This window comes from Cyanistes caeruleus, chromosome 30 (genome assembly GCF_971803275.1).
Source record: "Cyanistes caeruleus chromosome 30, bCyaCae1.hap1.1, whole genome shotgun sequence".
Classification (NCBI taxonomy): Eukaryota; Metazoa; Chordata; class Aves; order Passeriformes; family Paridae; genus Cyanistes; species Cyanistes caeruleus.
This window is the reverse complement of record NC_141730.1, coordinates 2,321,367-2,334,882: the sequence shown is the minus strand read 5'-3', so window position 1 is coordinate 2,334,882 and position 13,516 is coordinate 2,321,367. Positions and strand designations below refer to the sequence as shown.

General features: G+C 61.5%; 2 protein-coding genes and 1 long non-coding RNA gene across 6 annotated transcripts in view; 2 read left to right on the top strand and 1 right to left on the bottom strand.

Annotated features, from left to right (window-relative positions):
- The first annotated feature begins 235 nt into the window (after positions 1-235).
- PEX19 (peroxisomal biogenesis factor 19) lies at positions 236-8,214 on the top strand. 2 transcript variants are annotated; one of them, XM_086866450.1, is made up of 8 exons: positions 236-351; positions 1,774-1,871; positions 1,962-2,106; positions 3,627-3,712; positions 3,796-3,954; positions 5,545-5,721; positions 7,062-7,106; positions 7,964-8,214. In XM_086866450.1, exons 1-8 carry the CDS (start codon positions 291-293, stop codon positions 8,024-8,026), a joined length of 834 nt encoding a protein of 277 aa, XP_086722576.1. In that variant the 5' UTR covers positions 236-290; the 3' UTR covers positions 8,027-8,214. The 2 variants fall into 2 exon arrangements, with proteins under 2 accessions (XP_086722576.1, XP_086722575.1); XM_086866449.1 differs by having other exon boundaries at positions 1,941-2,106.
- Positions 5,715-6,142, bottom strand: LOC147648818 (uncharacterized). Its single transcript, XR_015279951.1, has 3 exons — positions 6,127-6,142; positions 5,947-5,999; positions 5,715-5,878 (listed from the first exon to the last, which is right to left on the bottom strand). It is a non-coding gene; the product is annotated as an uncharacterized LOC147648818 (long non-coding RNA).
- Positions 8,215-10,031: 1,817 nt separating the features above from the next.
- DCAF8 (DDB1 and CUL4 associated factor 8) overlaps positions 10,032-13,516 on the top strand; it is a 31,959-nt gene continuing 28,474 nt past the window's right edge. The window contains exons 1-2 of one of the 3 annotated variants that reach the window (XM_086866412.1): positions 10,032-10,168; positions 12,002-12,034. The gene's annotated coding sequence lies outside the window, so the exon portion shown is untranslated. Of the gene's footprint in view, positions 10,173-10,989; positions 12,035-13,516 lie in introns of those variants that run through there. The other 2 variants (XM_086866414.1, XM_086866413.1) reach the window with 2 other exon arrangements.

Below are 13,516 nucleotides of genomic sequence, written 5' to 3'. Positions count from 1 at the left end.
GATCCCGTTCCCAATCCCATTTCCTGTTCCCGTTCCCGTTCCCGATCCCGTTCCCAGCTCCCGAACCCGTTCCGGTTCCCGTTCCCGATCCCGTTCCCGCTCCTGATCCCGGTTCCCGATCCCGTTCCGGTTCCCGATCCCGTTCCCGATCCCGTTCCCGTTCCCGTTCCCAGCTCCCGATTCCGTTCCGGGTTTTGGAGGCGTGGCTACAGCAGGGGGCGTGTCCAGGGGCGGGAGGGGGCGTGTCCAGCGGCAGCGCCCCCTGGCGGCGGAGGGCGGAGCGGGCCAAGATGGCGGCGGAGCCGGGCCCGGGCTCGGGGCCCGACCCGGAGCTGGAGGAGCTGCTGGAGAGTGAGGGGGGACCGGGGGTCCCGGGGTGAGGGGGGGTCCGGAGGGGCCCGGGGGTCGTTGGGGTGCGGGGAGGGGGGGGCTGAGTGTCACCGGTGAGTCACGGGGTGCGATGGGGGTCGGGAGTCATTGGGGTGAGGGGGGGGTCGGGGGTCGTGAGGGGCTGGGGGGATTTTTGGGGTTTGGAGGAGCTCGGGGGTCATTGGGGTGGGGGGGGTCGGGGGTTATTGGGGTGAGGGGGGGGTCTGAAGGGTTGGGGGGTTTTGGAGTTTGGAGGGCCTATGGGGTCATTGGGGTGCAATGGGGGTCGGGGGTCGTGAGGGGCTGGGGGGGTTTTGGGGTTCGGAGGGGCTCGGGGGTCATTGGGGTGTAATTGGGGTCGGGGGTCATTGGGGTCGGGGGTCGTGAGGGGCTGGGGGGGGTTTGGGGTTTGGAGGGGCTCGGGGGTCTTTGGGGCTCGGGGGGATTCTGGGGTTATTGGGGTGAGGGGGGGTCGTGAGGGGCTGGGTGGATTTTGGGGTTCGGAGGGGCTCGGGGGTCATTGGGGTGTAATTGGGGTCGAGGGTCATTGGGGTCGGGGGTCGTGAGGGGCTGGGGGAGGTTTGGGGTTCGGAGGGGCTCGGGGGTCATTGGGGTGAGGGGGGGTTCTGGGGTTATTGGGGTGAGGGGGGGTCGTGAGGGGCTGGGGGGATTTTGGGGTTCGGAGGGGCTCGGGGGTCATTGGGGTGCAATTGGGGTCGGGGATTATTGGGGTCTGGGGGCTACTGGGGTACAGGGCGATGAGGATTTTGGGGTGCAGTTAGGGGTGGAGGCTATTGGGGTGCAGTTTTGGGGCGCAGTTAGGGGTGGAGGCTATTGAGGTGCAGTTTTGGGGTGCAATTAGGGGTGGGGGCTATTGGGGTGCAGTTTTGGGGTGCAGGGGGGGTTGGGTTATTGGGGTGCACTCGGGCTGGTGGTTTTTTTTTTGAGGCCTGAAGATTATTGGGGTGCAGCTCGTGGGTGTGCAGGGCACCTGGGGGGGGTTGTTGGGCTGCAATAGGGCTGGGGATTATTGGGGTGCAGTTCATAGGGTGTGGTGGGGTTGGGGATTGGGGGGTGCAGGGGGATTTGGGGTGCAGGTGCTGGGGTGCAATTAGGGGTGGGCACTATTGGGGTGCAGTTGGTTGGGGGTCTGTGGGGCAGTGGCTATTGGGGTGCAGTTATTGGGGTACAATCAGCGGTGGGAGTTTTTGGGGTGCAGTTATGGAGTTCCATTACTTTTGGGGGCTGCATTTATTGGACCGCCATCAATTACAGAAATTATTAGGGTGCAGTTTTGGGGTGCAGATTTGGGGTACAATCAATCCGTGTTCCCGTGGGGTGCAAGCCCCCCTTTTTCCAACCCCTTTTTGGGGTCCCCTGACCCCAATCCCCTCCACCCCACAGGTGCTCTGGACGACTTCGAGCGCAGCCGCCCCGCGCCCCCTCCCCCTGCCAGCTCCTCCTCTCCCCCCTCCCCTCCCTCCGCCGCCGACTCCGCCGAGGTGGGACCCCCAAAAACCCCGTTTTGCCCCCGTTTCGGGGCCGTGTGGCCGCGCTGACCCCGCGCCCAGGGCTCGCTCTTCTCCTCGCAGGAGAGGTTCTTCCAGGAGCTCTTCGAGGGCGAGCTGGCGGCGCAGGCGGCGGCCGAGTTCCAGGAGGCCATGCAGGAGCTGGCCCGGCAGGAGCCACAGCTCGTGGAGCAGTTCCAGAAGCTCTCGGAAGCTGCTGGAAAAGTCGGTGGGTGGGTTGGGAATGTGGGGATCCCACTCCGGGACGGCCCTGGGCACCTCAGTGCGTGTGGCTGTTCCTGGTCCCTGTCCCTGTTCCTGATCCTAGACCCTGTTCCATGTTTCCAATCCCAGTCCCTGTTCCCTGTCACTGTTCCTGGTCCCTGATCCCAGTCCCTGATCCCAGTCCCTGGAGGGGTTCATGTTCCAGTTCCCCTTTTCCCAGTCCCTGTTCCTGATCCCAGTCCCTGATCCCAGTCCCTGATCCCAGTCCCTGTCCCTGATCCCAATCCCTGTCCCTGTCCCTGATCCCAGTCCCTGGAGGGGTTCATGTTCCAGTTCCCCTTTTCCCAGTCCCTGTTCCTGATCCCAGTCCCTGATCCCAGTCCCTGATCCCAGTCCCTGTCCCTGATCCCAATCCCTGTCCCAGTCCCTGATCCCAGTCCATGGAGGGGTTCATGTTCCAGTTCCCCTTTTCCCAGTCCCTGTCCCTGATCCCAGTCCCTTTTCCCTGTCCCTGTTCCTGATCCCAGTCCCTGATCCCAGTCCCAATCCCATTCCCAACCCCATTTGGGATCGTGGCCAGCAGGACTCCCCATTATCCCCATTCCCAGTCCTATTCCTGATCCCATTCCAACCCCATTTGGGATCAGGGCCAGCAGGACTCCTCATTATCCCCATTATCCCCATTCCCGATCCCATTCCCGATCCCATTCCCGATCCCACTCCCAATCCCATTCCCAATCCCATTCCCGACCCCACTCCCAATCCCATTCCCGACCCCACTCCCGATCCCACTCCCGATCCCACCCCCGATCCCATTCCCGATCCCATTCCTGATCCCACTCCCAATCCCATTCCCGATCCCACTCCCGATCCCACTCCCGATCCCATCCTCAATCCCACCCCCGATCCCATTCCCGATCCCATTCCCGATCCCATTCCCGACCCCATTCCCGACCCCATTCCCGATCCCATTCCCGATCCCATTCCCGATCCCACTCCCGATCCCACTCCCGATCCCATTCCCGATCCCATTCCCGACCCCACTCCCGATCCCACTCCCGATCCCATTCCCGATCCCATTCCCGATCCCATCCCCGATCCCATTCCCGATCCCATTCCCGATCCCGATCCCACTCCCGCTCCCATTCCCAATCCCATTCCCGATCCCATTCCCAATCCCATTCCCGATCCCACTCCCGATCCCATTCCTGATCCCACTCCCGATCCCATTCCCGATCCCATTCCCGATCCCATTCCCGATCCCATTCCCGCTCCCATTCCCAATCCCATTCCCGATCCCATTCCCAATCCCATTCCCGATCCCACTCCCGATCCCATTCCTGATCCCACTCCCGATCCCATTCCCGATCCCATTCCCAATCCCATTCCCGACCCCATCCCTGATCCCATTCCCGACCCCATTCCCGATCCCATTCCCGATCCCATTCCCGATCCCATTCCCAATCCCATTCCCGATCCCATTCCCGATCCCATTCCCGATCCCACACATTCCCGACCCCACAGGCAGCGACGCGGCCTCGCAGCAGGAATTCACCTCCTGCCTCAAGGAGACCCTGAGCGGGCTGGCCAAGAACGCCAATGACCTGCAGGTATCCCCACCCCTTTCCCGGGATCCTGGGGGGCTCTCCCGGCATCCCGGGGGTCCCGGGGGGCTCACGGGGGGATCCCGCAGAATTCCCCGGGCTCGGAGGAGGAGCTGGCCAAGGCCCTGGAGGGGCTGGGGCTGGAGGAGGGCGGCGGGGACGGCGTCCTGCCCGTCATGCGCAGCATCATGGAGTCCCTGCTGTCCAAGGACGTGCTCTACCCCTCCCTCAAGGAGATCACCGAAAAGGTGGGACCCCAAAAATTTGGGGAGGGGACCCCAAAAAACCCCCCCAAACTCGGGGTGTCCCTTGGGGTGTGGGAAATGTGGGGGTCATGGGGACATGGGGCGGTCCCTGCTGGCCACGTGCTCTACCCCTCCCTCAAGGAGATCACCGAGAAGGTGGGACCCCAAAAATTTGGGGAGGGGACCCCAAAAAACCCCCCCAAAACTCGGGGTGTCCCTTGGGGCATGGAAAGTGTAGGGGTCATGGGGACATGGGGCGGTCCCTGTCACCCCCAGAGTGTCCCTGTCCCTTCTGGGCTGTATTGGGAGTTCTCCCTGCTGTCCCCAGGGTCTGTCCCTGTCACCCCCAGCATGTCCCTGTCGCTTTTGGGGTGTATTGGGGGGTCTCTGCTGTCCCCAGGGTTGGTCTTGGGGTTCCCCCCTGTCCCCGGGGTCTGTCCCTGTCACCCCCAGGGTGTCCCTGTCGCTTTTGGGGTGTATCAGGTGTTCCCCCCTATCCCCAGGGTCTGTCCCTGTCACCCTCAGAGTGTCCCTGTCCCTTTTGGGGTGTACTGGGGGTTCCCCCCTGTCCCTGGGGTCTGTCCCTGTCACCCCCAGAGTGTCCCTGTCCCTTTTGGGGTGTACTGGGGGTTCCCCGCTGTCCCTGGGGTCTGTCCCTGTCACCCTCAGGGCCTCACTGGTCCATTCCCCGGGGATCCCGGGGTGTCCCACAGGGGTGTCCCACAGGGGTGTCCCATGGCTGTGTCCCATGGCTGTGTCCCACAGGGGTGTCCGACAGGGGTGTCCCACAGCGGTGTCCCACAGCGGTGTCCCACAGGAGTGTCCCACGGGGGTGTCCCACGGGGGTGTCCCATGGGGGGTGTCCCACAGGAGTGTCCCACAGGGGTGTCCCACGGCTGTGTCCCAGGGGGTGTCCCACAGGGGTGTCCCACAGGGGTGTCCCACAGCGGTGTCCCACAGGGGTGTCCCACGGCTGTGTCCCACAGGGGTGTCCCACGGGGGTGGTCCCGGGGGGGTGTCCCACAGGGGTGTCCCATGGCTGTGTCCCACAGGGGTGTCCCACAGGGGTGTCCCACAGGGGTGTCCCATGGGGGGTGTCCCAGGGGGGTGTCCAACAGGGGTGTCCCACGGGGGTACCCCAGGGTGTCCCACAGGGGTGTCCCACAGGGGTGTCCCACAGCGGTGTCCCACAGGAGTGTCCCACAGGGGTGTCCCACCGGGGTGTCCCATGGGGGGTGTCCCACAGGGGTGTCCCACAGGGGTGTCCCACAGGGGTGTCCCATGGGGGGTGTCCCACAGCGGTGTCCCACGACTGTGTCCCACGGCTGTGTCCCACGGGGGTGTCCCACAGGGGTGTCCCGTGGGGGGTGTCCCGTGGGGGGTGTCCCGTGGGGGGTGTCCCAGGGGGGTGTCCCAGGGGGGTGTCCCACCAGGGTGTCCCACAGGGGTGTCCCAGGGGGGTGTCCCACAGGGGTGTCCCACAGCGGTGTCCCACAGTGGTGTCCCGCGGCTGTGTCCCACGGGGGTGTCCCCGGGGGGGTGTCCCGTTCCCCGTTCCCCCGCTGTCCCCTCAGCGTCCCCGCGTGTCCCCAGTACCCGGAGTGGCTGCGGCAGCACGAGGCGTCGCTGGCCCCGGAGCAGCGGCAGCGCTTCGTGGCGCAGCAGGCGCTGATGCTGCGGATCTGCGGCGAGCTGGAGCGGGAGCGGCCGGGGGAGCCCGAGGGGCAGCGGCGGCAGCGCTTCGAGACGCTGCTGGAGCTGATGCAGCAGGTACGGGGGGCCACGCCCTGACCCCCTGTGTCCCCTCTCCGTGTCACCTCGGTGTCACTGTGTCACCTCTCTGTCACTGTGTCCTCCCTCTGTGTCCCTCTGTGTCCCTCTGCTCCTCTCTGTGTCCCTGACCCCCTGTGTCCCCTCTCGGTGTCACCTCTCTGTCACCGTGTCACCTCTGTGTCCCTCTGTGTCCCTGACCCCTGTGTCCCCTCTCGGTGTCACCTCGGTGTCACCTCTGTGTGTGTCACTGTGTCACCTCTCTGTCACTGTGTCACCTCGGTGTCACCTTTGTGTCCCTCTGTCCTCCCTCTGTGTCCCTGACCCCCTCTGTCCCCTCTCTGTTTGTCACTGTGTCACCTCTCTGTGTCACTGTGTCACCTCTGGGTGTCACATCTGTGTCACCTCTGTGTCCCTCTGTCCTCCCTCTGTGTCCCTCTGCTCCTCTCTGTGTGTCACTGTGTCACCTCTGTGTCACCTCTGTGTCACCTCTGTCCTCCCTATGTGTCACTGTGTCACCTCTGTGTCACTGTGTCACCTGTGTGTCCCTGTGTCCTCCCTCTGTGTCACTGTGTCTCCTCTCTGTGTGTCACTGTGTCACCTGTGTCCCTCTGTGTCACTGTGTCACCTCTGTGTGTCACTGTGTCACCTCTCTGTGTGTGTCACTGTGTCACCTGTGTGTCACTGTGTCACCTCTCTGTGTGTGTCACTGTGTCACCTCTCCATGTCCCTGTGTCACCTTTCTGTGTCCCTGTGTCACCTCTGTGTGTCCCTCTGTCCCCTCTCTGTCCCTGTGTCACCTTTCTGTGTCCCTGTGTCACCTCTGTCCTCCCTCTGTGTCCCTCTGGTCCTCTCTGTGTCCCTGCATCCCCTCTTTGTGTCTCTGCGTCCCCTCTCTGTGTCCCCTCCCTGTCCCCGTGTCACCGTGTCCCTGTGTCACCGTGTCCCCATGTCACTGTGTCCCCGTGTCACCGTGTCCCCGTGTCCCCATGTCCCCGTGTCACCGTGTCCCCGTGTCCCTGTGTCACCGTGTCCCCATGTCCCTGTGTCACCGTGTCCCCATGTCACCGTGTCCCTGTGTCACCATGTCCCCGTGTCCCTGTGTCCCTGTGTCCCCATGTCCCTGTGTCCCCGTGTCCCCGTGTCCCCGTGTCCCTGTGTCCCTGTGTCCCCGTGTCCCCGTGTCCCTGTGTCCCTGTGTCCCTGTCCCTGTGTCCCTGTCCCTGTGTCCCCGTGTCCCCGTGTCACCGTGTCCCTGTGTCCCCATGTCCCCGTGTCCCCATGTCCCCGTGTCCCTGTGTCACCATGTCCCCGTGTCCCCTCCTTCTGTCCCCTCACAGCTGCAGGACCTGGGCCACCCCCCCAAGGAGCTGGCCGGGGACACGGTGAGTGTTTGGGGACAGCGCCCTACAAGGATTTGGGGTCACCCCAACGCTTTGGGGCAATCCCAGAGAATTGGGGTGATCCCATAAGAACTGGGGTGACCCCACAAGAACTGGGGTGATCCCACAAGAACTGGAGTGATAAGAATTGGGGTGACCCCACAGATTTGGGGTGACCCCAGAGATTCAGGATGACCCCACAGATTCGGGGTGACCCCAGAGATTCAGGATGACCCCACAGATCAGGGGTGACCTCAGAGAATTGGGATTACCCCATGGATTTGGGGTGACCCCATGGATTCAGGGTGACCCCAGAGATTCGGGGTGACCCCAGAGATTCAGGGTGACCCCACAGATTCGGGGTGACCCCAGAGATTCGGGATGACCCCATGGGTTTGGGGTGACCCCATGGATTCAGGGTGACCCCAGAGATTCGGGGTGACCCCAGAGATTCAGGGTGACCCCACAGATTCGGGGTGACCCCAGAGATTTGGGATGACCCCAGAGATTCGGGATGACCCCAGAGATTCGGGGTGACCCCACAGATTCGGGGTGACCCCACAGATTCGGGTTGACCCCACAGATTTGGGGTGACCCCAGTGATTCGGGATGACCCCACAGATTAGGGGTGACCTCAGAGAATTGGGATGACCCCACAGATTTGGGATGACCCCACGGGTTTGGGGTGACCCCAGAGATTGGGGGTGACCCCACAGATTCGGGGTGACCCCATGGGTTTGGGGTGACCCCAGAGATTGGGGGTGACCCCAGAGAATTGGGATGACCCCACAGATTTGGGATGACCCCACGGGTTTGGGGTGACCCCAGAGATTGGGGGTGACCCCGCTGTGCCCCCACAGCCCCCCGGATTCAACCTGGAGCTGCCGGGGGGGGTGAGTGGGGAGCAGTGCCGCCTCATGTAGGGCCCTTCGGGATCCCCCGGCGCGGCCGCCCCCGAGGAGGACGAAGAGGAGCCCGAGGGGTGGAGACCCTCACCCCACAAACATTTCGGGGTTTTCCTGGGGCTGGGGGGTGCAGGGACCCCCCCATCTGGGGAGATGTCACCCCCTCGCCCCCCACCTGTGTCCCCAATAAAGAGTTGGTGACGGGAGCGGCTCTGGCTGGGATTGGGGACCCTACAGAAATGGGGTGGCCCTATAGGGACAGTGGGGGGGCAGAGTGACCCTATAGAAATGGGGTGGCCCTATAGGGACACTGGGGGGACAGAGTGACCCTATAGAAATGGGGTGGCCCTATAGGGACACTGGGGGGACAGAGTGACCCTATAGAAATGGGGTGGCCCTATAGGGACAGTGGGGGGGCAGAGTGACCCTATAGAAATGGGGTGGCCCTATAGGGACATTGGGGGACAGAGTGACCCTATAGAAATGGGGTGGCCCTATAGGGACAGTGGGGGGACAGAGTGACCCTATAGAAATGGGGTGGCCCTATAGGGACAGTGGGGGGACAGAGTGACCCTACAGAAATGGGGTGGCCCTATAGGGACAGTGGGGGGGCAGAGTGACCCTATAGAAATGGGGTGGCCCTATAGGGACAGTGGGGGCAGAGTGACCCTATAGAAATGGGGTGGCCCTATAGGGACAGTGGGGGGGCAGAGTGACCCTATAGAAATGGGGTGGCCCTATAGGGACAGTGGGGGCAGAGTGACCCTATAGAAATGGGGTGGCCCTATAGGGACAGTGGGGGCAGAGTGACCCTACAGAAATGGGGTGGCCCTATAGGGACAATGGGGGGCAGAGTGACCCTATAGAAATGGGGTGGCCCTATAGGGACAGTGGGGGACAGAGTGACCCTATAGAAATGGGGTGGCCCTATAGGGACAGTGGGGGACAGAGTGACCCTATAGAAATGGGGTGGCCCTATAGGGACAGTGGGGGACAGAGTGACCCTACAGAAATGGGGTGGCCCTATAGGGACAGTGGGGGGCAGAGTGACCCTAACCGAGGGGTGACACAGGGGGACACAAAGTGACCCTACAGCACCAAGGTGGGGACACAGAGTTGACCCTACAGTAACCCTGGGAGGGGACAGCAGTGACCCTAAACAGGGCCAACCCCATAACAACACTGGGGGCGCAAAGTGACCCTACAGTAACACTGAGGGGCTGGGAATGACCCTATAACAACACTGGGGAGGGACAGCAGTGACCCTAAACACGGTGACACCAGAGTGACCCTAAACACGGTGACCCCACAGGGACCCTAGACAAGGGTGACCCTACAGGACCCTAAACAGGGGTGACCCTACAGTGACCCTAAACAAGGTGACCCCACAGTGACCCCACAGTGACCCTAAACGGGGGTGGCTCCATAGTGACCCCACAGTGACCCTAAAGAAGGTGACCCCACAGGACCCTAAACAGGGGTGACCCCACAGTGACCCTAAACACGGTGACCCCACAGGGACCCCGCAGTGACCCTAAACAGGGGTGACCCCACACTGACCCCACAGTGACCCTAAACACGGTGACCCCACACTGACCCCACAGTGACCCTAAACACGGTGACCCCACAGTGACCCTAAACAAGGGTGGCCCCACAGTGACCCTAAACACGGTGACCCCACACTGACCCCACAGTGACCCTAAACACGGTGACCCCACACTGACCCTAAACAAGGGTGGCCCCACAACACCAAGGCGGTGTTTACGACCTTACCGTAACAGGAGGTCACGGGGTGACCCCACAACACCATCGGGGGGTCCTGCAGTGACCCTAAACAGGGGTGACCCCACAAGATCGGGGGAGACAAAGCGACCCCATAAAAACCCCGGGAGGGGGGGCGGTTCCCATGGCAACGCCGGGGGTTGGGGGGGCGCCCCCGTTGCTGTCGTGCAACGGCCGCTGCCGTAAAGCGACGCCCGCGGTGCCGCAAAAGCGTCGGCCGGTGCCGCCAAGCGAGGCGGCGGGGGCGGCGCGTTAAAGATGGCGGCGGCGGGGCCCGGTCCCGGGGCCGGCGCTGGAGCGGCCGGGGGGACCCGCGGCGGCCGCCACTGAGCCCGGCCGCACCCCCCGGCACCGTCCGGGACCCTCCGGGATACTCGGGTCGGTGCGCGGCCCCTCCTTGCTCCGGGCCGGACGCGGCCCCCGCGGGCTCGGGGCCTTCCTCAGCCCCGGGGCGGGGGCGGGGCCGGGGCGGGCCCGGGGCTGAGGGGGGGAATCCCGGGAGGGGCGGGGAGGCCTCGGGGGGGGGCACGGGGGGAGTTTTTGGGGAGTCCCCGAGGGTTTGGGGGGGTTCTGGGGGAGCCTCTGAGGGAGCCCGGGGGGGCCCTGGGGGGGTTGGGGGGTCCTTGAGGGTTTTGGGGGGATTTTGGGGGGCCCTTGAGGATTCTGGGGGGAATTCTGGGGGGTCCTTGAGGATTTTGGGGGAATTTCAGAGGGTCCTTGAGGATTTTGGGGGAATTTCAGAGGGTCCTTGAGGGTTTTGGGGGGAATTTCAGGGGGTCCTTGAGGATTTTGGGGGAATTTCAGGGGGTCCTTGAGGATTCTGGGGGGAGTTCTGGGGGGTCCTTGAGGATTTTGGGGGAATTTCAGAGGGTCCTTGAGGATTTTGGGGGAATTTCAGGGGGTCCTTGAGGATTTTGGGGGAATTTCAGGGGGTCCTTGAGGATTTTGGGGGAATTTCAGAGGGTCCTTGAGGATTTTGGGGGAATTTCAGGGGGTCCTTGAGGATTTTGAGGGGATTTTGGGGAGCCCTTGAGGATTCTGGGGGGTCCTTGAGGATTTTGAGGGGAATTTCAGGGGGCCCTTGAGGATTCTGGGGGGAATTCTGGGGGGTCCTTGAGGATTTTGAGGGGATTTTGGGGGGTCCTTGAGGATTTTGAGGGGAATTTCAGGGGGTCCTTGAGGAGTTTGGGGGGTCCTTGAGGATTTTGAGGGGAATTTCAGGGGGTCCTTGAGGATTCTGGGGGGTCCTTGAGGATTTTGAGGGGAATTTCAGGGGGTCCTTGAGGATTTTAGGGGGTCCTTGAGGATTTTGAAGGGATTTTGGGGGATCCTTAAGTTTTTTTGGGGGGGGTTTTGAGCGGCCCTTGGGGATTTTGGGGAGTCCTCGAAGCTTTTGGGGGAGTTTTGGGGGTCCTTGAGGCTTTTGTGGGGATTTTAAAGGCCCCTTGAGGATTTTGGGGAGGTTTTGGGGGGTCCTTGAGGATTTTGAGAGAATTTCAGGGGGTCCTTGAGGATTTTGGGGAGTCCTTGAGGATTTTGGGGAGGTTTTGGGGGGTCCTTGAGGATTTTTGGGGGGGATTTTGAGGGGTTTTTGGCAACCCCGAGCCTTTGGGGGGTCCTGAAGTTTTTTTTGGGGGCATCCTGGGGGGGTCCCTGAGATTTTTGGGGTCTGAGAAGGATCTCAGGATTTTTGGGGTGATCCTCAACCTTTTGGGAGTGGTCCCCAAATATTTCTGGGGGCCCTGGAGGATTTTTTTTGATGATTTCTTGAGATTTTGGGGAGGTCTGGGAAGAGTTCTGGAGTTTTTGGGGGGGATCCTTGAGATTTTTGGGGTCCCCAGGGATTGAAGGATTCCCAAAAATCGGGAATTCCCAGGAATTGCAGAGGAGATCCCCAAAAATTGGGAATTCCCAAGGATCTGGGGTTTCTCAGGGATTGGGAAACTCCCCAAAAATTTGATATTTTTCAGGGATTGAGGGGATTTTTGGGGATTTCTTGGGAATCAGAGGGGTCCCCAAAAATTTGGATTCTTTGGGAATGGGGGGAGATTCCCAAAAACCAGCGAGGATTTCTCTGGGATCAGGGAATCCGGGGGGGAGGGGGTCCCAAAAATCTGGGATGGTTTTCCAGGGATTTTTGGGGGTTCCCAGGGATTTGGGGGGTCCCCAAAATTGGGGGTCCCCGGGTTCTGACCCCCCACTCCCCCCCAGCTCCAGCCCCGCTGTCCCTGGCACCTGGCACAGGTGAGTGCGGCCGGATCCCGCGGAATTTGGGGAGTTTGGGGGGGTTTGGGGGTTTCTCCAGGATTCCCTGGAATTGGGAAATTCCTGGGAATGCTGCTGGGGATCTGGGAATGCTCCTGAGGTACCTGGGGATCCATCCCTGAGGGGTTTGGGGGATCCATCCTTGAGGATTTGGGGATCCATCCTGAGGGGTTTGGGGACCCATCCCTGAGGGATTTGGGGATCCATCCCTGAGGGATTTGGGGATCCATCCCTGAGGGGTTTGGGGATTCATTCTGAGGGATTTGGGGATCCATCCCTGAGGGGTTTGGGGATCCATCCTGAGGATTTGGGGGATCCATCCTGAGGGATTTGGGGGATCCATCCTGAGGATTTGGGGGATCCATCCTGAGGGATTTGGGGATCCATCCCTGAGGGGTTTGGGGGCTCCATCCCTGAGGGGTTTGGGGATCCATCCCTGAGGGATTTGGGGGATCCTCCCTGAGGATTTGGGGATCCATCCCTGAGGATTTGGGGATCCATCCCTGAGGGGTTTGGGGATCCATCCCTGAGGGATTTGGGGATCCATCCCTGAGAGATTTGGGGGATCCATCCCAGAATTTAGGGGATCCATCCTGAGAGATTTGGGGGATCCATCCCTGAGGGATTTGGGGGATCCATCCTGAGGGATTTGGGGATCCATCCCTGAGGGATTTGGGGGATCCATCCCAAAGAATTTAGGGGATCCATCCTGAGAGATTTGGGGGATCCATCCCAAAGAATTTAGGGGATCCATCCTGGTGGATTTGTGGTTCTATCCCTGAGGATTTGGGGTTTCCATCCCAAGGAATTTGGGGGATCCACCCCAGAGTCCTGCCGTGCCGGAATGTTGGATTGGTGGATTTTTGGGAGCACCCAGAATTTGGGAGTGGCCGGAACCAATCCCAAGAGGAATTTGGGCTGAGGGATGGACAGGACCATAGCTGGGAATCTCCCAGTTGATCCCAGTTGATCCCAGTTTGGAGGGGCAGCAGGGAGGGATCTGGGCCAGGCAGATCCCGACTCCGGAGGCTCTGGAATGCCCCGGGATATTTTTGGGAGCTGCAGCGTCAGGCCGGGAATGCTGAGCCTGTCCAGATGTGCAGCCAGGCAGCCGCGGAATCCCGGGATTTTAGTTGGGATTCCCTGCGATTCCCAGCGAGTTTCCCGCCTCACTCCGGATCAGGAGTGGATTCCCAGCCTTTGGAAGCTCATTCCTGGCCTTTGGAAGCTCATTCCTGGTCCTTGGAATCTCATTCCTGGTCCTTGGAATCTCATTCCTGGTCCTTGGAAGCTCATTCCTGGTCCTTGGAAGCTCATTCCTGGCCCTTGGAATCTCATTCCTGGTCCTTGGAAGCTCATTCCTGGTCCTTGGAATCTCATTCCTGGTCCTTGGAAGCTCATTCCTGGTCCTTGGAATCTCATTCCTGGTCCTTGGAATCTCATTCCCAGCCTTTGGAAGCT

Excerpts from the sequence above, each read along its gene's own strand:
- PEX19 (XM_086866449.1), top strand. The coding sequence starts at position 291 with ATGGCGGCGGAGCCGGGCCCGGGCTCGGGGCCCGACCCGGAGCTGGAG. Across the intron at positions 3,955-5,544 it reads TCAAGGAGATCACCGAAAAG|TACCCGGAGTGGCTGCGGCA; the intron begins GTGGGACCCCAA and ends GCGTGTCCCCAG. Across the intron at positions 5,722-7,061 it reads TGCTGGAGCTGATGCAGCAG|CTGCAGGACCTGGGCCACCC; the intron begins GTACGGGGGGCC and ends GTCCCCTCACAG.